The 23,495-nt window shown below is 42.9% G+C and overlaps 1 protein-coding gene across 1 annotated transcript in view; it reads right to left on the minus strand.

The window, feature by feature from the left end:
• The window catches only part of LOC135570450 (NACHT, LRR and PYD domains-containing protein 12-like), a 67,307-nt gene that overhangs the window by 9,386 nt on the left and 34,426 nt on the right, over positions 1 to 23,495 (minus strand). The window contains 1 exon segment of the mRNA XM_065016460.1: positions 19,170 to 19,343. Within this exon segment, the coding sequence (XP_064872532.1) occupies positions 19,170 to 19,343 (174 nt within the window).

Below are 23,495 nucleotides of genomic sequence, written 5' to 3' on the forward strand. Positions count from 1 at the left end.
ACATTAACACTGTAAAACCCCAGTGTTCTGATCATTGTTTAGTAACAGAGGTGGTGGACATTAACACTGCAAAACCCCAGTGTTCTGGTCATTGTTTAGTAACAGAGGTGGTGGACATTAACACTGTAAACCCCAGTGTTCTGATCATTGTTTAGTAACAGAGGTGGTGAACATTAACGCTGTAAAACCCACAAGTGCATATTGACATTTTAAAAGAACTTTATTGAATGACGCTCACTTCAGGAAATGTTTTAGTTTTTCTGGGAGGTGGAGGTCTGAAGAGGACAGTTTCATATCTTCAACAGTGGTGGGATATTAGGGAAAATCCAGATTCAACAATTCTGTATTCAATACACAATGAATGTCACCAGAGATATCAGCAGATCAATGAACACCCTGGAGTCTGAATGTCACCAGAGATATCAGCAGATCAATGAACACCCTAGAGTCTGAAACAATGGAACTCCTGACGTTAGTTGAGACCACAGGAGATCAAGGCCATATTCAGGCACTCAAGAGGGAAAAAAAATGAGAAGTACTTTTCAGGGAATCTCTGAAATGGATGCCTCATCCAAATGTTTCTTTGGTTTAGAGAAAAAGAATGGACAAAGAATAATTATTCATTGCCTCAAAACAGTTGTTGGACAGGAGCTCACTAGCCCAAGTGGAATTAGAAAGAGGACAGTAGATCACTAGAGGACAGGAGATCACTAGCCCAAGTGGAATTAGAAAGATGACAGAGTTCTATACTGAGTTCTACCAGTGGAATTATAAAGAGGACAGTAGATCACTAGAGGACAGGAGATCACTAGAGGACAGGAGATCACTAGATGACAGGAGATCACTAGAGGACAGGAGCTCACTAGCCCAAGTGGAATTGGAAAGAGGACAGCAACGAGAGAGAGAGAGAGAGAGAGAGAGAGAGAGAGAGAGAGAGAGAGAGAGAGAGAGAGAGAGAGAGAGAGAGAGAGAGAGAGTCAACGATAGTTTTACTAGAGGGTTCATACCGTTAAGCCGCAGAAGGGCTGTCCTCACCTTACTGCCAGAAAAGGGTGACCCTATGGAGGTGAAGAACTGGAGGCCGGTGGCCTTAATGTGCACTGATTATAAGATTTTGTCCAAGGCTTTGTCCACCAGGCTGACGGAGGTGATGGGACAAATCCTATGGACCAGTCCAACTGTGTTCCCAGCAGGCATATAGGGGATAACATTTCACATCATACAGACCAGTCCTACTGTGTTCCCGGCAGGCAGATAGGGATAACATTTCCCTGATTTTGGATGTTCTGGACTTCGAGGGCTGTTGGGTTGATGCTGGTCTAATTTCAATTGATTAGAAAAGGCATTTGATCAAGTTGAACATCAATACCTCTATGTCCACTTTGGAGGCTTTTGGTTTCAGCTCTGGTTTTATTGCCATGATCAGGGTGACATTGAAAGTGTATTGAAAGTTAACGGTGGCTTGAGTGCTCCTCAAAAAAAAGCTTGTAGAGGAACTAGACAGGGGTGTTCTTTGTCAGGAATGTTAAATGCAATCGCTATAGAGCCACTACTAAATAGCATTAGAAGTCACATTGAAGGGGTGAACCTTTCAGAGGATATTCCTCCTATTGGTCTCTCAACATGGGGTGAACCTTTCAGAGGATATTCCTCCTACTGGTCTCTCAGCATGGGGTGAACCTTTCAGAGGATATTCCTCCTACTGGTCTCTCAGCATGGGGTGAACCTTTCAGAGGATATTCCTCCTACTGGTCTCTCAGCATGATGATGGAGTTACTACGGTGAAACATCAAGTGGAGGTGGATAGTTTGAGTCTCATAGTTGATCGATTTAAGGGAATAACCTGCAAAGGTAAATCTGGAAAAAAGTTATGCTTCACAGATTAGGAAATGGTCTGGAGGGATCATGGCTTTGCCAGGGGGGTTGGAATGGTGTAAGGGTATCTTGGAGTGTTCCTAGGGGAGGAGGGATCATGGCTTTGCCAGGGGGGGTTGGAATGGTGTAAGGGTATCTTGGAGTGTTCCTAGGGGAGGAGGGATCATGGCTTTGCCAGGGGGGGTTGGAATGGTGTAAGGGTATCTTGGAGTGTTCCTAGGGGATGAGGGTTCATGGCTTTGCCAGGGGGGACGGAATGGTGTAAGGGTATCTTGGAGTGTTCCTAGGGGATGAGGGTTCATGGCTTTGCCAGGGGGGTTGGAATGGTGTAAGGGTATCTTGGAGTGTTCCTAGGGGAGGAGGGATCATGGCTTTGCCAGGGGGGGTTGGAATGGTGTAAGGGTATCTTGGAGTGTTCCTAGGGGATGAGGGTTCATGGCTTTGCCAGGGGGGACGGAATGGTGTAAGGGTATCTTGGAGTGTTCCTAGGGGATGAGGGTTCATGGCTTTGCCAGGGGGGTTGGAATGGTGTAAGGGTATCTTGGAGTGTTCCTAGGGGATGAGGGTTCATGGCTTCGCCAGGGGGGTCGGAATGGTGTAAGGGTATCTAGGAGTGTTCCTAGTGGATGAGGGGACAATGGAAAAACATTGGAATGGTGTGGTTGATATGGTGGAAGGGAGGATGAGGAGATGGCATTGGCTGCTATCTCGTATGTCATATAGGGGGCAGTCTATTATTGTTAATAATGTGGTTGCCTCTGCACTGCGGCATCGTTTTTCATGTTTATAGCCACTATCTGGCCCTCTGGCCAAGATACAGGCAATTACTGTAGATTTTCGGGGGATAAATATCATTGGGATCCACCAAGAGGAGGGCAGGGTCTTGTACATGTTGCTATTTCCGGTTCCAGTTTGTTCCAGTTTATTTCTTTATCGACTGGAAAATGTGGTGTGGAGAGGGGTGGCAGGTCTGGTATTACAGCAGGTCGGGGGATTAGGTTTAAAGAAGGCTTTATTTTTGGTTGATAGTTTCCAGATTTCTAGGGATGGAGTACCTCCATTTTACAGAGGCCTTCTTAGGGTTTGGAGTATAATGAAGGTGTCCAGACACACTAAGGCTAAGTCAGTGCATTGGCTGCTGGAGGAACCTCTGGTGTTTGGGGCAAGACTGGACTGTACAACTGAAGCTGTTCCACATATCACCAAGATGCTGCTGGAGGAACCTCTGGTGTTTGGGGCAAGACTGGACTGTACAACTGAAACTGTTCCACATATCACCAAGATACTGCTGAAGGGCAAAATCATCACCCTCAGGAAGTTAATGGACATGGCTGGGCCCACATTAATGGATGGAGGACGGCTGGCTGAACATTTAGGGGGGGGTGTCAGAAAGGACTGTAGGAAAACTGCTGGACAGTTGCAGGAAGACTCTGTCAGCAGAAGAGTGGATTATGCTCAATAGTTACTACAAAAAGACAAGATGAAGACGACCCATTTCCAAGGATTCCACCCAATATCCCAGAGTCAGACAGACTAAGGATTCCACCCAATATCCCAGAGTCAGACAGAAAGGCTTTATTAGTGGGTTTGAGAGGGTTGGAAGAGGTGGGTTTGGATGAGGTGAATGGGAAGGAGTTATATAGGGGGTGTGTCAAGGTTGTAAATAAAGATATATTGAAAAATAGAAAAGACACTCCTTGGAGGGTAAAACTGGTGTGTCAAGGTAAAGCCAGCATGAAGAACACTGTACAAGCCACCGTTTCTAAAGGGGACTGGTGATATGTAATGGAGGGTGTTGATGACAAGGTAAAGCCAGCATGGAGAACACTGTACAAGCCACTGTTACTAAAGGGGACTGGTGATATGTAATGGAGGGTGTTGATGACAAGGTAAAGCCAGCATGGAGAACACTGTACAGGGGACTGGTGATATGTAATGGAGGGTGTTGATGACAAGGTAAAGCCAGCATGGAGAACACTGTACAGGGGACTGGTGATATGTAATGGGGGGTGTTGATGACAAGTTAAAGCCAGCATGGAGAACACTGTTCAACCCACCGTTACTAAAGGGGACTGGTGATATGTAATGGAGGGTGTTGATGACAAGGTAAAGCCAGCATGGAGAACACTGTACAAGCCACTGTTACTAAAGGGGACTGGTGATATGTAATGAGGGGTGATACATGGCATCATTGCAGTTAATGCTTTTGTTTCTGTCATTAACTCAGATGTCGGAGATGGATGTCCTTTTTGTAATATAAGAGAAACAATGTTTCACTGTTTGATGGAGTGTGAGAGGATAAAGCCTCTCTGAGATACTAGAGTCTCTGTTTACAGCTGTAGGGGAGATGTTCAATAACACTGTTTGATGGAGTGTGAGAGGATAAAGCCTCTCTGAGATACTAGAGTCTCTGTTTACAGCTGTAGGGGAGATGTTCAATAACACTGTTTTTATTTCAGGATTTCAATATAGTAAGATACAGAAAATACAATGTCAAATGTTACATTTTATTTTAGGTCAAGCTAAAATGTCAATTTTTCTGAGTAGGAAAAACAAGACAGATAAAAAACAAGATGATAAACAGAGGATCCATCTAAAACAGTATAAAACAAGATGATAAACAGAGGATCCATCTAAAACAGTATAAAACAAGATGATAAACAGAGGATCCATCTAAAACAGTATAAAACAAGATGATAAACAGAGGATCCATCTAAAACAGTATAAAACAAGATGATAAACAGAGGATCCATCTAAAACAGTATAAAACAAGATGATAAACAGAGGATCCATCTAAAACAGTATAAAACAAGATGATAAACAGAGGATCCATCTAAAACAGTATAAAACAAGATGCTAAACAGAGGATCCATCTAAAACAGTATGAAACAAGATGATAAACAGAGGATCCATCTAAAACAGTATAAAACAAGATGATAAACAGAGGATCCATCTAAAACAGTATAAAACAAGATGATAAACAGAGGATCCATCTAAAACAGTATAAAACAAGATGATAAACAGAGGATCCATCTAAAACAGTATAAAACAAGATGATATCAAATCAAATCAAATCAAATTTTATTTGTCACATACACATGGTTAGCAGATGTTAATGCGAGTGTAGCGAAATGCTTGTGCTTCTAGTTCCGACAATGCAGTGATAACCAACAAGTAATCTAACTAACAATTCCAAAACTACTGTCTTATACACAGTGTAAGGGGATAAGGAATATGTACATAAGGATATATGAATGAGTGATGGTACAGAGCAGCATACAGTAGATGGTATCGAGTACAGTATATACATATGAGATGAGTATGTAGACAAAGTAAACAAAGTGGCATAGTTAAAGTGGCTAGTGACATAAGAATGCAGTTGATGATCTAGAGTACAGTATATACGTATGCATATGAGATGAATAATGTAGGGTAAGTAACATTATATAAGGTAGCATTGTTTAAAGTGGCTAGTGATATATTTACATCATTTCCCATCAATTCCCATTATTAAAGTGGCTGGAGTTGGGTCAGTGTCAATGACAGTGTGTTGGCAGCAGCCACTCAATGTTAGTGGTGGCTGTTTAACAGTCTGATGGCCTTGAGATAGAAGCTGTTTTTCAGTCTCTCGGTCCCAGCTTTGATGCACCTGTACTGACCTCGCCTTCTGGATGATAGCGGGGTGAACAGGCAGTGGTTCGGGTGGTTGATGTCCTTGATGATCTTTATGGCCTTCCTGTAACATCGGGTGGTGTAGGTGTCCTGGAGGGCAGGTAGTTTGCTCCCGGTGATGCGTTGTGCAGACCTCACTACCCTCTGGAGAGCCTTACGGTTGAGGGCGGAGCAGTTGCCGTACCAGGCGGTGATACAGCCCGCCAGGATGCTCTCGATTGTGCATCTGTAGAAGTTTGTGAGTGCTTTTGGTGACAAGCCAAATTTCTTCAGCCTCCTGAGGTTGAAGAGGCGCTGCTGCGCCTTCTTCACGACGCTGTCAGTGTGAGTGGACCAATTCAGTTTGTCTGTGATGTGTATGCCGAGGAACTTAAAACTTGCTACCCTCTCCACTACTGATCCATCGATGTGGATAGGGGGGTGTTCCCTCTGCTGTTTCCTGAAGTCCACAATCATCTCCTTAGTTTTGTTGACGTTGAGTGTGAGGTTATTTTCCTGACACCACACTCCGTCGTTGTTGGTAATCAAGCCTACCACTGTTGTGTCGTCCGCAAACTTGATGATTGAGTTGGAGGCGTGCATGGCCACGCAGTCGTGGGTGAATAGGGAGTACAGGAGAGGGTCCATCTAAAACAGTATAAAACAAGATGATAAACAGAGGATTCATCTAAAAAAGTATAAAACAAGATGATGTTGTGTCTTTGGCGTCACAATGTCAGCTTCGCTATTGTTATCAATGATATCTGCCTGCGAATACATTGCAGGCTTATCCTCTTCCTCCTACCCTCTACTTTTTTGAACATTCTGTTAAAAATCGCGCAACATTTCAGCGCCCTGCTACTCATGCCAGGAATATAGTATATGCATTTGCTTAGTCTGTGTGGATAGAAAACACTCAGACGTTTATAAAACTGGTTAAATCACTGCTGTGGCTTTACCAGAACGGCATTTACATCGAAAAGCACAGGAAAAACTGATCACTGAAAATGGAAAAATATATTGCTATATATTATAGTATATGCATTTGCTTAGTCTGTGTGGATAGAAAACACACAGACGTTTATAAAACTGGTTAAATCACTGCTGTGGCTTTACCAGAACGGCATTTACATCGAAAAGCACAGGAAAAACTGATCACTGAAAATGGAAAAATATATTATATATATATTTTTTTATATATATATATCAACTTGAACCCATTGATAAAGGTGAACCACAATTAATTGACTGAGGTTGCAGTACCTACAGCTTCCACACGGTGTCTAGAGTCTTGTCATTTCCCTACGAGTTTTTTCTTGGTCAAACACATGCAAGGCAGCGCATTTCTTCAGGTCTAGGACCGGATATTTTGCTGAGTTTCTAGCTGACATTTTTCCAGACGGACAGCTAATGATTTTTACATCGCCTCCTGATGAATTTTATCGCTTATTAACGTTTACTAATACCTAAAGTTGCATTACAAAAGTATTTCTCAAGTGTTTTGTGAAAGTTTATCGTCGACTTTTTGAATTTTAAAAATGACGTTACGTTTTGAAACGATGTTTTTTTCGTTTATCACACAGTCTACATATAACGATATCTAGGCTTTATATGGACCGATTTAATCGAAATAAAGACCCAATAGTGTTTATGCGACATCTAGGAGTGCCAACAAAGAGGATGGTGAAAGGTAATGAATGTTTTCTATTTTATTGTGCGGTTTGTGTAACGCCGAAATGCTAATTATTTTGTTTACGTCCCCTGCGGGTCTTTTGTGTTGTAGTGTTATTGTTGCATGCTATCAGATAATAGCTTCTCATGCTTTCGCTGAAAAGCATTTTAAAAATCTGACTTGTTGCCTGGATTCACAACGAGTGTAGCTTTAATTCGATACCCTGCATGTGTATTTTAATGAACGTTTGAGTTTTAACTAATACTATTAGCATTTAGCGTAGCACATTTGCATTTCCAGAGCTCTAGTTGGGACGCAAGCGTCCCGAGTAGAGGGAAGAGGTTAAGTTGTGTCTTTGGCTATGCCGGATTAAGTGATATGACATGCAATTCTATAAAATAATTTCCCCGTAATTAATATCACCTGATTGAGCTAATCATGTAAATGTAATTAACTAGAGAGTCGGGCACCACAAAATAATATTTATAGAGCTGTTATCTTCCGAATAAACTCTTAAAGACCTAGTAATATTTTACATCAATAGCAGGCAGCATTAATCGTCAACTTAATTCAGTCTCATCTGAAAGTTGTACATTCTTGGTTATCTGCACAAACCCTGGCTAACAAGTTGAACCAGCAATGCAAAATTGGGTTTATTTATTTATTTACTGTTAAAGGAATTCAATTGCTCTATGTTTTAATATCCAATTAAAATGAAACACTCTGTCAATTCATAAGGATTTGTAATTCCCTTATTCTATAATGATAGACAGAGCCCAGTCTTCAAGTCAGACAGCAGAGTTTATTCAAGAGAGTACTGCCACAATACAGGTTACCAAATGACGTCATTAGTTCCAACACCAACCCGTGCCATCTCCGTTCCAGTACAAAGGCTGTATCTCAAGTCTTCCCACATCCGTCTCCCTAACAATTTAATATAATTTACGAGTCAAGGTTTTCTTGTGTAGATAAGCATTCTAGCCAGTCTGATTCATTTGTATCAAGGAACAGACAGTCATTGTACTAAACTCTTGACCACATTCCCACACATTATATTCAGTACTGGGATCAAGAAAGAAAACTCATACACATACAGAATAGTATTCTGATTAGTACATATACAGTAACATATTACTATTCGGATTAGTACGTCCTGATTGAAATGTATACATAATTAGTCATCATTGATACAAATTCCCTTAACATTTACTCAATACCTAACTAATCACACAGAATTACACATACACATAATTAAATCATAACTTGATTACAAATTACGTCATAAAGGAAAACGTCCCTAGCGGGCGGAACAGATATGACAGCTTGAAAAGGGGCTGGGTTTGAGTGAAAGAGCGGGAAGACTGAGGAACAAAGGCCGAAGCTGTGCTATCTTAAATACATTATCTTATGCATTCTAAAGCACCGCCCATTTGGAAAAGGAAAATGCAATAAATATTTACTCTGAGCTGCGCTTCGGTAGGTTGGTGGTAGATGGAAGGCCGTGTTGCCCAACCGAGTCCTTTGAAGAATCTCTCTGCTGGTAAATTGGATATGTTGTAGTAATGTCATTGTGTGATAGACGGGATACTCTCTCTGTTCCTTTCTAGCCTGCGTTTGCATCTGCTGTTGCTAACTCAACGGCTAGGAGGTATCACCTCTGTAGTGAATAAGAGTTCAAAGCTCATACCATTCGCAACCAAAGCTCACGCTGATGTTGGCTTCGTTCTGTAGTTATTATCTGAACCATTCTGACATCAGACCGTCGTCCTCACGTCCTCGGAACAGGAGGTTATATTGTCGTCAAGGGCTGATATAGGAAGGGAGAGGAGGGCGTGTTTGAAAAGTTTTCTAGCCCATGTCCCTTCACAGGGGCTGATTGAGCAGAGCCCTAACCTTATGAAAACCCAAATCTCACATTTTAGAAGCTAACATTTCATCCCATCACGAATAATTTCATATTCAAACATTTAAATTGAACAATAATTCCATGTGAATCCGATAACTCTGATGTGTAGACTTTCCACTGTAGAGTTTATGTCATCTTATCATTGATGAGAATGTCTCAGATGACAACCGAACTGACATCATATTCATTAAGTACCACCGCATATGTTCCATTGGTCGGATAACCATAATATAGTTCATTTCCCCCCACCTACTGATGTTCCCAGAATCTCTATGTTAACCAAGGGTTTTGCAAATGTAACATCAGTAGGATAGAGAGAGGAAAAAGGTGGAAGAGGTATTTATGACTGTCATAAACCTACCCCCCAGGCCAACGTCATGACAATGATAAACAGAGGATCCATCTAAAACAGTATAAAACAAGATGATAAACAGAGGATCCATCTAAAACAGTATAAAACAAGATGATAAACAGAGGATCCATCTAAAGCAGTATAAAACAAGATGATAAACAGAGGATCCATCTAAAACAGTATAAAACAAGATGATAAACAGAGGATCCATCTAAAGCAGTATAAAACAAGATGATGAACAGAGGATCCATCTAAAACAGTATAAAACAAGATGATAAACAGAGGATCCATCTAAAGCAGTATAAAACAAGATGATAAACAGAGGATCCATCTAAAACAGTATAAAACAATGTTCTGAGAATAATTACTTTAACGTCAACTCATTACGTCACACTATAACTTCATGGGAGTCTTGTGGAAAGACTGCATGTTGTTTTGGGTGTATTGAGTGACGTCTTCATCAACATTTGCAGAATATTCCTGACATACAGTATTTTCACCTCTTGTCAGACGCCAACAGCCTAGCTGGCTGCAGACATTCATAAGGAGTTCAAGTAGTTTATTTGCCATTTGCAGGTATTAAAAGTAATACATACATTGTAATTCCTTGTTGGAGCTCTCTCACATATAGGACAGTACATACCAGTGGAGACTAGTGAGGGGAGGACGGCTCATAATAATGTCTGGAACAGAGTGAATGAAATGGAACACATGGAAACCACGTGTTTGATACCATTCCACTTATTCCCCTCCAGCCATTACAAGCCTGTCCTCCCCAATTAAGGTCCCACCAACCTCCTGTGGCACAAACACAAACAGTAAAATATATAATAAAAAATGCAAAGTGGTAAAAGATCAGAAAATGAACCAAAAGGTTCAGTCATGTGCTAATAGTCTGATGGAAACAGGTTGATGATTTAACAGGCAGATATAACTGGGATAGAAGCTGTTCTAGAACCTGTGGTCCAGAAACTGATTTAACAGGCAGATAGAGCTGATAGAAGCTGTTCTAGAACCTGTGGTCCAGAAACTGATTTAACAGACAGATAGAACTGGGCTAGAAGCTGTTCTAGAACCTGTGATCCAGAAACTAATTTAACAGGCAGATAGAACTGGGATAGAAGATGTTCTAGAACCTGTGGTCCAGAAACTGATTTAACAGGCAGATAGAACTGGGAAAGAAGCTGTTCTAGAACCTGTGGTCCAGAAACAGATTTAACAGGCAGATAGAACTGGGATAGAAGCTGTTCTGGAACCTGTGGTCCAGAAACTGATTTAACAGGCAGATAGAACTGGGATCGAAGCTGTTCTAGAACCTGTGGTCCAGAAACTGATTTAACAGGCAGATAGAACTGGGATCGAAGCTGTTCTAGAACCTGTGGTCCAGAAACTGATTTAACAGGCGGATAGAACTGGGATAGAAGCTGTGATACAGAAACTGCCTAGCATCCACTGGTGTGTGTCCAGTGTGTGTGTGTGTGTCCAGCATGTGTGTGTGTATCCAGTGTGTGTCCAGTGTGTGTGTGTCCAGGGTTTGTGTGTCCAGTGTGTGGGTATCCAATGTGTTTGTGTCCAGTGTGTGTCCAGTGTGTGTGTGTCCAGGGTTTGTGTGTCCAGTGTGTGGGTATCCAATGTGTTTGTGTCCAGTGTGTGTGTGTATGTGTATGTGTCCAGGGTTTGTGTGTCCAATGTGTGTGTGTGTCCAGGGTTTGTGTGTCCAATGTGTGTGTGCTTGTCCAATGTGTGTGTCTGTGTGTATGTGTCCAGTGTTTGTGTGTGTGTATGTGTCCAGTGTTTGTGTGTGTCTGTGTCCAGCGTGTCTGTGTGTGTGTGTGTGTGTGTGTGTTGTGTGTGTGTTCAGTGTGTGTGTGTGTGTCCAATGTGTGTGTCCAGTGTGTGTGTGTGTTCAGTGTGTGTGTGTGTCCAGTGTGTGTGTGTGTGTGTGTGTGTGTGTGTGTGTGTGTGTGTCCCCAATATGTATGTGTGTGTGTCCAATGTGTTTGTGTGTCCAATATGTGTGTGTGTGTGTGTGTCCATTGTGTGTGTGTTTGTGTGTGTGTGTGTGTGTATCCAAATGTGTGTGTGTATGTGTCCAATATGTGTCTGTGTCCAACGTGTTTTCCAGTGTGTGTGTGCGTGTGTCCAGTGTGTGTGTGTGTGTGTGTGTGTCCAGTGTGTGTGTGTGTGTGTCCAGTGTGTGTGTGTCCAGTGTCCATTGTGTGAATCTTTTGTGGCTGTGTGTATGTGAGTGTGTCCAATATATGTGTGTGTCCAATGTGTGTGTCCAGTGTGTGTGTGTACATGTCCAGTGTGTGTGTGTGTGTGTATGTGTGTGTGTGTGTGTGTGCCCAATGAGTGTGTCTGTGTCTGTGTGTGTGTGTGTGTTCAATGTGTGTGTGTATCACTGACACAGAGACACTGAGGCACCATCATACCAAAGATAAAACCCTGGATAGAGTGGCTCAGTGAATGGAGGTGAATGTGTACAGGTGGGTCAGTGTGTCAGAGGAGGCTCTATAGAAGGACAGAGTGCCGGCTGGCCAGTCCAGATACACTCCTACTCTGTGGGAGCTGGAGAGGACGTCTATGGTAGTGGGATTACTATTGTGCCAGGCAGCGTAACTGTGGTCAGAGCAGTACAGACTCCAGGACTTGTCATTGTATCCAAGCCCACAGCCACCCCATCCTCTCCTGTTGATTCCTTTATATGTCACTCCTATACCAACCCCTCTCCCACTCCACTCTACCTCCCAGTAGCAGCGCCCAGTCAGACCTCTCTACACAGCACCTGTCTATAGTCCTCAAATCTCTCTGGGTGATCAGGATACGGCTGCTTCTCTCCTACATGTCACCTTTCCGTTCTCCTCAGACAGAGAGGAGACTGTTTACTGTGTTTAGGTCCAGTGTGAGATAACAGACATCTGATGGATGAAACCAGACACAATATTAGAAATCATCATCATTCACATTAGAATGTTAACTCACTTTTCACTAATTCATTTATTGTAGATGTTTCTAGGTATCAAAAAGGAAAAGTTAAGGTAACTTGAGACTTGTTGAATGATCATATGTTATAGTGTATGGTAATATAAAACACACTTAGTCACATTAATTACACACACACACACACACACACACACACACACACACACACACACACACACACACACACACACACACACACACACACACACACACACACACACACACGCGCACACACACACAGTCAAATCAACTCTTTGTAAACTGCTTCTGTAGAACTACAGCTGATATTTAATATGACCAAGTCAGTAATGATGGTGGTCTTTGACTTAACTTGTATTAAGACTTATTCTTAGTCATATTCTTCACAGCAGTCAACACTCACATTTTCTAGGCCCAGGTTTCATTGTGTACCCTCCACCATGTTCCACACTGTAGTGGAAAGCAGAAGAACAGACATTGAGTGACACACACACACACACACACACACACACACACACACACACACTGAACTCACACACAGCATATCATTTGTAAAAGTGGTGACAACAATGTTTGTCTTAACATACCTGATAAGTCAAACATGTCTGATATGAACGTTGACATAAACCCTCTACATACTTGAGTTTCTCCAGTCTGCAGTGTGGATCCTCCAGTCCAGCAGAGAGCAGTCTGACTCCTGAGTCTCCTGGGTGATTGTAGCTCACGTCCAGCTCTCTCAGGTGTGAGGGGTGTGACCTCAGAGCTGAGACCAGAGAAGCACAGCCTTCCTCTGTGACTAGACAGCCTGATAGCCTGCAAATAGTCAAATCATATTAAAATCACACTGCTATTCTTTGGTGGTGAAAATAGTGACAATAATATATATAATATTTATTTTTATATGAAGAATATTTTTTCAACATATTCAGATACATCAGTGTCCTGTCATAAATGAATAAATGCATCACAAATTCCTAAAGTATTGGGTGAATAAAGAAAGCCATAAAGTACAAATATTTGAGTAGACTGACCAGACCAGTTTAAAAAGCAGTATCAGTCAGAAGACAGACAGTGAGGTATCAGATTTAGATTGTATTGAGTATACAGTCCACACCATATCTATTTAGACAGTGAGGTATCAGATTTAGATTGTATTGAGTATACAGTCCACACCATATATATTTTGACAGTGAAGCTAACATTTTAAATGTGGCTCTATACTCCATCATTTTGGATTTCAGATCAAATGTTTCATTTGAGGTGACAATATATAATGTCACCTTTTATTTGAGGATATTTTAATACATATCTGTTCCATATGAGGTGACAGAGGCTACAACAAAACATGCTAACCTCTCACCATTACCAATAACAGAGGCTACAACAAAACATGCTAACCTCTCACCATTACCAATAACAGAGGATACAACAAAACATACTAACCTCTCACCATTACCAATAACAGAGGCTACAACAAAACATGCTGACCTCTCACCATTACCAATAACAGAGGCTACAACAAAACATGCTAATCTCTCACCATTACCAATAACAGAGGCTACAACAAAACATGCTAACCTCTCACCATCACCAATAACAGAGGCTACAACAAAACATGCTAACCTCTCACCATTACCAATAACAGAGGCTACAACAAAACATGATAACCTCTCACCATTAGCAATAACAGAGGCTACAACAAAACATGCTAACCTCTCACCATTACCAATAACAGAGGATACAACAAAACATACTAACCTCTCACCATTACCAATAACAGAGCATACAACAAAATATGCTAACCTCTCACCATTACCAATAACATAGACTACAACAAAACATGCTAACCTCTCACCATTACCAATAACAGAGGCTACAACAAAACATGGTAACCTCTCACCATTACCAATAACAGAGGCTACAACAAAACATGCTAACCTCTCACCATTACCAATAACAGAGGATACAACAAAACATGCTAACCTCTCACCATTACCAATAACAGAGGGGGTCTGATCTTTGTGCCTCTGTAACTTTCTCATTCGTCATCATTAACGATTCATTCATGATTATTCATAATCATAGTAGCATCCACATAACTTCCGGGTTGGAGCGAGCGGTCGCATCTCCACTCGGTCCGCAGGTAGTATTACATTTCATTACATTTCATTATAGTACAACGGTTTGATTTGTCTAATCTTAGCAATTTCTTCTTAGCTAGCTACATAGCCGTCTTTGTATCATAGATAATTGCGTAATTATCGTATTTCGTCATCCTAACGCAGTCTACTCTGCTATCTGCCCTGCAGCTAGCCAGCTAGCTAACGTCCACCGTCTACCGATTAGCAGCACAACTATTACACTCAACTGAACGACTTGATTAGTGTAGTGTTAGCTAGCTACATAGTTGTCTTTGCTGTCTTCGTATCCAAGATAATTGTGTAGTTTAGAGTGTGTAGTTTTAGAGTGATTATCTTAATTTACCGAGGTTAGCTAGCCAGCTATTTGTCGTCCTTAACGTAGGAGACACTGCTAGCTAGCCAACAGCTAGCCAACGTCTACCGAACAGAACTTCCGCACTCAACATTCCGTCGCATTTCGCTCGCTCCACAGGTAGTATCACATTTTTTTCATTTAATTTCATTACAGTACAACGGCTTGATTTGTTTGATCGTAGCTAGCTACATAGCTAGCTACATAGCCGTCTTGTATCAAAGATAATTGTGTAGTCTAGAGCGATTTCCTAGGTTAGCTAGCCAGCTATTGTCGTTCTTTTAACGCAACGTAACGTAATCAACACTGCTAGCTAGCTAGCTAGCCCCGAATAGCAGCACAGTAGAAACTATTACACTCAACGGAACGACTTGATTAGTGTAGTGTCAACAACGCAGCCACTGCCAGCTAGCCTACATAGTCAACAACGCAGCCTCTGCCAGCTAGCCTACTTCAGCAGTACTGTTCATTTTAATCATTTTAGTCAATAAGATTCTTGCTACGTCAGCTTAACTTCCTGAACACTCGAGACGTGTAGTCCACTTGTCATTCCAATCTCCTTTGCATTAGCGTAGCCTCTTGTGTAGCCTGTCAACTATGTGTCTGTCTATCCCTGTTCTCTCCTCTCTGCACAGACCATACAAACGCTCCACACCGCGTGGCCGCGGCCACCCTAATCTGGTGGTCCCAGCGCGCACGACCCACGTGGAGTTCCAGGTCTCCGGTAGCCTCTGGAACTGCCGATCTGCGGCCAACAAGGCAGAGTTCATCTCAGCCTATGCCTCCCTCCAGTCCCTCGACTTCTTGGCACTGACGGAAACATGGATCACCACAGACAACACTGCTACTCCTACTGCTCTCTCTTCGTCTGCCCACGTGTTCTCGCACACCCGAGAGCTTCTGGTCAGCGGGGTGGTGGCACGGGATCCTCATCTCTCCCAAGTGGTCATTCTCTCTTTCTCCCCTTACCCATCTGTCTATCGCCTCCTTTGAATTCCATGCTGTCACAGTTACCAGCCCTTTCAAGCTTAACATCATTTATCGCCCTCCAGGTTCCCTCGGAGAGTTCATCAATGAGCTTGATGCCTTGATAAGCTCCTTTCCTGAGGACGGCTCACCTCTCACAGTTCTGGGCGACTTTAACCTCCCCACGTCTACCTTTGACTCATTCCTCTCTGCCTCCTTCTTTCCACTCCTCTCCTTTTGACCTCACCCTCTCACCTTCCCCCTACTCACAAGGCAGGAAACACGCTCAACCTCATCTTTACTAGATGCTGTTCTTTCACTAACCTCATTGCAACTCCTCCAAGTCTCCGACCACTACCTTGTATCCTTTTCCTCTCGCTCTCATCCAACACTTCCACACTGCCCCCTACTCGGATGGTATCGCGCCGTCCCAACCTTCGCTCTCTCTCCCCCGCTACTCTCTCCTCTTCCATCCTATCATCTCTTCCCTCTGCTCAAACCTTCTCCAACCTATCTCCTGATTCTGCCTCCTCAACCCTCCTCTCCTCCCTTTCTGCATCCTTTGACTCTCTATGTCCCCTATCCTCCAGGCCGGCTCGGTCCTCCCTCCCGCTCCGTGGCTCGACGACTCATTGCGAGCTCACAGAACAGGGCTCCGGGCAGTCGAGCGGAAATGGAGGAAAACTCGCCTCCCTGCGGACCTGGCATCCTTTCACTCCCTCCTCTCTACATTTTCTCTTCTCTCTCTGCTGCTAAAGCCACTTTCTACCACTCTAAATTCCAAGCATCTGCCTCTAACCCTAGGAAGCTCTTTGCCACCTTCTCCTCCCTCCTGAATCCCCCTCCTCCCTCTCTGCAGATGACTTCACAACCATTTTGAAAAGAAGGTCGACGACATCCGATCCTCGTTTGCTAAGTCAAACGACACCGCTGGTTCTGCTCACACTGCCCTACCCTGTGCTCTGACCTCTTTCTCCCCTCTCTCCAGATGAAATCTCGCGTCTTGTGACGGCCGGCCGCCCAACAACCTGCCCGCTTGACCCTATCCTCCTCTCTTCTCCAGACCATTTCCGGAGACCTTCTCCTTACCTCACCTCGCTCATCAACTCATCCCTGACCGCTGGCTACGTCCCTTCCGTCTTCAAGAGAGCGAGAGTTGCACCCCTTCTGAAAAAACCTACACTCGATCCCTCCGATGTCAACAACTACAGACCAGTATCCCTTCTTTCTTTTCTCTCCAAAACTCTTGAACGTGCCGTCCTTGGCCAGCTCTCCCGCTATCTCTCTCAGAATGACCTTCTTGATCCAAATCAGTCAGGTTTCAAGACTAGTCATTCAACTGAGACTGCTCTTCTCTGTATCACGGAGGCGCTCCGCACTGCTAAAGCTAACTCTCTCTCCTCTGCTCTGCTCAAATCCTTCTAGACCTATCGGCTGCCTTCGATACTGTGAACCATCAGATCCTCCTCTCCGAGTTGGGCATCTCCGGCGCGGCCCACGCTTGGATTGCGTCCTACCTGACAGGTCGCTCCTACCAGGTGGCGTGGCGAGAATCCGTCTCCACACCACGTGCTCTCACCACTGGTGTCCCCCAGGGCTCTGTTCTAGGCCCTCTCCTATTCTCGCTATACACCAAGTCACTTGGCTCTGTCATAACCTCACATGGTCTCTCCTATCATTGCTATGCAGATGACACACAATTAATCTTCCTTTCCCCTTCTGATGACCAGGTGGCGAATCGCATCTCTGCATGTCTGGCAGACATATCAGTGTGGATGACGGATCACCACCTCAAGCTGAACCTCGGCAAGACGGAGCTGCTCTTCCTCCCGGGAAGGACTGCCCGTTCCATGATCTCGCCATCACGGTTGACAACTCCATTGTGTCCTCCTCCCAGAGCGCTAAGAACCTTGGCGTGATCCTGGACAACACCCTGTCGTTCTCAACTAACATCAAGGCGGTGGCCCGTTCCTGTAGGTTCATGCTCTACAACATCCGTAGAGTACGACCCTGCCTCACACAGGAAGCGGCGCAGGTCCTAATCCAGGCACTTGTCATCTCCCGTCTGGATTACTGCAACTCGCTGTTGGCTGGGCTCCCTGCCTGTGCCATTAAACCCCTACAACTCATCCAGAACGCCGCAGCCCGTCTGGTGTTCAACCTTCCCAAGTTCTCTCACGTCACCCCGCTCCTCCGCTCTCTCCACTGGCTTCCAGTTGAAGCTCGCATCCGCTACAAGACCATGGTGCTTGCCTACGGAGCTGTGAGGGGAACGGCACCTCAGTACCTCCAGGCTCTGATCAGGCCCTACACCCAAACAAGGGCACTGCGTTCATCCACCTCTGGCCTGCTCGCCTCCCTACCACTGAGGAAGTACAGTTCCCGCTCAGCCCAGTCAAAACTGTTCGCTGCTCTGGCCCCCCAATGGTGGAACAAACTCCCTCACGACGCCAGGACAGCGGAGTCAATCACCACCTTCCGGAGACACCTGAAACCCCACCTCTTTATGGAATACCTAGGATAGGATAAAGTAATCCCTCACACCCCCTTAAAAGATTTAGATGCACTACTGTTCCACTGGATGTCATAAGGTGAATGCACCAATTTGTAAGTCGCTCTGGATAAGAGCGTCTGCTAAATGACTTAAATGTAAATGTAATGTAAATGTAGAAGTGTTCAGAAACATCTTCTATTCTTACTGACAATACAAGTGAAGTGACTGCAAAATGACAGGGCATTATTCACCATTCAGTTTCTATTAGGAAAAACATCCAAAACACAACCAAGACAAACTGCTAATTAATTCAACAAGTTAGTAGAATCACAAGTTTGATGTAATCACTGCAGTCATGGAATATGGGACCAAATACTAAACTTATGACTACTTTAATACACTATAAGTGAATATAACCGAATAATTACGACTTTTCAAATGGGAGAACTACATACATAAAGTGCTTTCATATCATACTTTAATACAATATAAGTGAAATTGTCCAAATAATTAATAATTCTTCAAATGTGAGAACTAGATACATAAAGTGCTTTCATTTCATTTCTAAACGATAAAACAGATATTTATGAAAATACCCTCAAATAAAATGTGACATTCTGTACTGTTACCTAATATGAAACATTCTATCTCAAATCCAAAATGCTGGAGCATTGCACCATATTTAAAACTGTAAGCTTCACTGTCCAAACACATATGGTGTGGACTATGTGTCTGGTAAACACATGTGGATCTGGTCAACAGTTATCACTTGTTGACCAACTACAGGAATACTGACCTCAGAGTCTCCAGTTTGCAGTGGGGATCCTCCAGTCCAGCAGAGAGCAGCTTCACTCCTGAATCCTTCAGGTCATTGTTACTCAGATCCAACTTTCTCAGGTGTGAGGGGTTTGACCTCAGAGCTGAGAACAGAGAAGCACAGGCTTCCTCTGTGACTAGACAGCCTGACAGCCTGCAAAGAGTCAAATCATATTAAAATCACACTGAATTTCTTTGGTGGTGAAAATAGTGGCAGTATATTTTTTCTACACATTCAGATATATCAGTGTCCTGAAACCTGCCATACATGCAGTCATTAATGCATAGCTATCAATATTAGAAAACATCAAATTATTGCTTGTAGATAGAAACATCTATAGTACAAATATTTGAATAGCCTGACCAGACCAGTTTAAAAAGCAGTATCAGTCAGAAGACAGACAGTGAGGTATCAGATTTAGATTGTATTGAGTATACAGTCCACACCATATCTATTTAGACAGTGAGGTATCAGATTTAGATTGTATTGAATAAACAGTGTTCAAAATGAAACAACGTGTTCCAGTTGAACAACGTTTACTCCACCGTATTTCCACAACATGATACCTCCTTTGGTCGTCTTTCCTTCCAGTTCTCTGCTGCCCATGACTGGAACAAATTGCAAAAATCTTTGAAGCTGGAGACTCATATCTCCCGCACTAGCTTTAAGCACCAGCTGTCAGAGCAGCTTACAGATCACTGCACCTGTACATAGCCCATCTGTAAACAGCCCATCTATCTACCTACCTCATCCCCATACTGTTATTTATTTATTTATTTTGCTCCTTTGCACCCCAATATCTCTACCTGCACATTCATATTCTGCCGATCTACCATTCCAGTGTTTAATTTCTATATTGTAATTACTTTGCCACCATGGCCTATTTATTGCCTTAACTCCCTTATCTTACCTCATTTGCACTCACTGTATATAGACTTTTTGTTTTCTTTTGTTCTACTGTATTATTGACTGTATGTTTTGTTTATTCCATGTGTAACTCTGTGTTGTTGTATGTGTCGAATTGCTACGCTTTATCTTGGCCAGGTCGCAGTTGCAAATGAGAACTTGTTCTCAACTAGTCTACCTGGTTAAATACCTGGTTAAATACCTGGTTAAATAAAGGTCTACCTGGTTATTTTACCTACCTGGTGAAATAAAATACAATACAAATGGTTGCCATGACACTCAGGCCAGGTCCATCAACACTGACACTCCCAGTTGTACTAATAATAACAGAGCGATATCACCGTAGTAACAGAAATATAGGGAGACTTAAAACACGAACTTAACAATTTCCCACTTTTCTTTAAAGACAAATAAACCAACAAAATAATGAAATGTCCCAAGTATTATTTAAGTTCCTCATTACAAATGGGTTGTGTGACTCAGTTTATATTTGTATTAGTCAAGCTGCCACTTTCCATTACTGAGAGTCTTTAGGAACACAAGACCTGATGCTCCCTTTGTAGTCAGACAGTCAGCAAGCTGCCACTTTCCATTACTGAGTGTCTTTAGGAGCACAAGACCTGATGCTCCCTTTGTAGTCAGACAGTCAGCAAGCTGCCACTTTCCATTACTGAGTGTCTTTAGGAGCACAAGACCTGATGCTCCCTTTGTAGTCAGACAGTCAGCAAGCTGCTCCTTTGTGTTGGACCGGGAAAGCAGCTTTGAGGTGTGGAATCACAGTTGTAGCGAAGGTCTGTGAGCCACCCCAGATGAAGTCATCAACATGACAGGCAAGTCCTCCAAATCACTGTCAGCAGCAATCTGAGTGACTCTGAGGCGCATGTTGGTGAGTCTTTTGGGAGTCGTTTAGCAGCCAGCTCCTCTAAACCTCTAGCCACTAGATGAGTCGTTTGGGAGTTGTTTAGCAGCCAGCTCCTCTAAACCTCTAGCCACTAGATGAGTCGTTTGGGAGTTGTTTAGCAGCCAGCTCCTCTAAACCTCTAGCCACTAGATTAGTCTTTTGGCACTATTCCAGTTCTTTAAGGGACACACCCAAATTGTTGAGACACATTTTTGGCCAATGTCTTTCACTTCCTCAAACATTCAATTTTTTCTCTAATTACTGAGCTCATCTAGTTTAGAGTCAAATGAAACATCATTTGTTTCAAGTACATCATCATTTTGAAATTTTCAAGTGTAGCTGGTTCAGAGTACTGCAAGTTGGACCAGTTCTGGTGTTGTCCTTTGGCTTTTCCTGCTCGTCCAATGACGGTTGCTGTGTGTGGAATACCACTTTCTCTGTCCATGTATTTAACAGTTTGTCCAGTTTTCAGATTGGAACAACCATGTTGTCTTAATAACACATGTGTCTGTTGTTGAATGTTTTCCTCATTTGAACCCTTAACAGTATTACCAGTGGCATGGCTGAAGGTGTCTGCTCCACTTCCAGTGTCAGTTTCTGGTAGTCTTGTGTCTGTTAACTCTCTGGGATAGGCGGGACGCAAATTTCTCACCTGGTCAATGGCTTTTCGGCGAAAACATAAGAAGCTATTATCTGATGATAGCACAACAGTAAACAAAGAGACAATAGCATATTTCAACCCTGCAGGCAACACACAAAACGCAGAAATAAAATATAAATCATCCCTTACATTTGACAAGCTTCTTTCGTTGGCCAATATGTCCCATAAACATCACAAATGGTCCTTTTGTTTGATTAATTCCGTCGATATATATCCAAAATGTCAATTTATTTGGCGCGTTTGATCCAGAAAAAAACAGCTTCCAATTTGCGGAATGTCACTACAAAATATCTCAAAAGTTACCTGTAAACTTTGCCAAAACATTTCAAACTACTTTTTTAATACAACTTTAGGTATTTTTAAACGTTAATAACCAATCAAATTGAAGACGGGTCTATCTATTTTCAATACAGGAGGATCACAAACTAAAGCTACTTTTCAAGTCTTGCGCAACTATTAACAGTACACATAACGTTACCCTGTTCCAAGATGGCCGTACTTCTTCATTGCACAAAGGATTAACCTAAACCAAATTCCAAAGTCTGGTGACATCCAGTGGACGCGGTAGGAACTGCAAATAAGTTGCCTAATAAATATAATTTCCCATTGAGAAATCATTGAACAGACAGTGACCTTAAAATTTAAAAAAAAATCTGAACGGTTAGTCCTCGGTGTTTTGCCTGCTACATAAGTTCTGTTATACTCACAGACATGATTCAAACAGTTTTAGAAACTTCAGAGTGTTTTCTATCCACATCTACTAATAATATGCATATCTTATATTCCTGGCATGAGTAGCAGGAAGTTGAAATTGGGCACGCTATTTATCCAAAAGTGAAAATGCTTCCCAAGAGGTTATTAATAATGTGTCCTTTTTGTTCATTTCAGTAGGAGGCTGATTCTCGGCAACTGACCCTCCATCTTGTTGATAATTTACTTTCCACAATCTTGAGTGATGCACCTTAAAAATGGTGCCTCCGTGTCTCACAAATATCACCACACCATCTCGGCCAATGACTACCTTTCCACACTTGACAGTCAACTCGTTTGTAGTACACTTTGTAGTACACTTTGTTTCCAGTCTCGTACTTCTCATCTTCACTGATCACTTGGCTACATAGCTGATGCATGCTGGACTGTCCATTAATCACGGTACTCCATTCTGCTTGTTTATGTTTTATCTGTCGGCCCCAGCCGCACTCAGGCTCTGTGTATAGATAAACCGACCCTCCCTGCCTAGTCAACACCATTTTACCTGCTGTTGTTGTGCTAGCTGATTAGCTGTTGTTGTCTCACCTACTGTTTTAGTTACTGTTTTAGTTAGCTCTCCCAATTCAACACCTGTGATTACTGTATGCCTCGCTGTATGTCTCTCTCAAATGTCAATATGCCTTGTATACTGTTGTTCAGGTTAGTTATCATTGTTTTAGTTTACAATGGAGCCCCTAGTTCCACTCTTCATACCCCTGATACCTCCTTTGTCCCACCTCCCACACATGTGGTGACCTCACCCATTACAACCAGCATGTCCAGAGATACAACCTCTCATCATCACCCAGTGCCTGGGCTTACCTCCGCTGTACCCGCACCCCACCATACCCCTGTCTGCGCATTATGCCCTGAATATATTCTACCATGCCCAGAAACCTGCTCCTTTTATTCTCTGTTCCCAACGCTCTAGGCGACCAGTTTTGATAGCCTTTAGCCGCACCCTCATACTACTCCTCCTCTGTTCCGCGGGTGATGTGGAGGTAAACCCAGGCCCTGCATGTCCCCAGGCACCCTCATTTGTTGACTTCTGTGATCGAAAAAGCCTTGGTTTCATGCATGTCAACAT

This window comes from Oncorhynchus nerka, unplaced genomic scaffold (assembly GCF_034236695.1).
Source record: "Oncorhynchus nerka isolate Pitt River unplaced genomic scaffold, Oner_Uvic_2.0 unplaced_scaffold_973, whole genome shotgun sequence".
Taxonomy (NCBI): Eukaryota; Metazoa; Chordata; class Actinopteri; order Salmoniformes; family Salmonidae; genus Oncorhynchus; species Oncorhynchus nerka.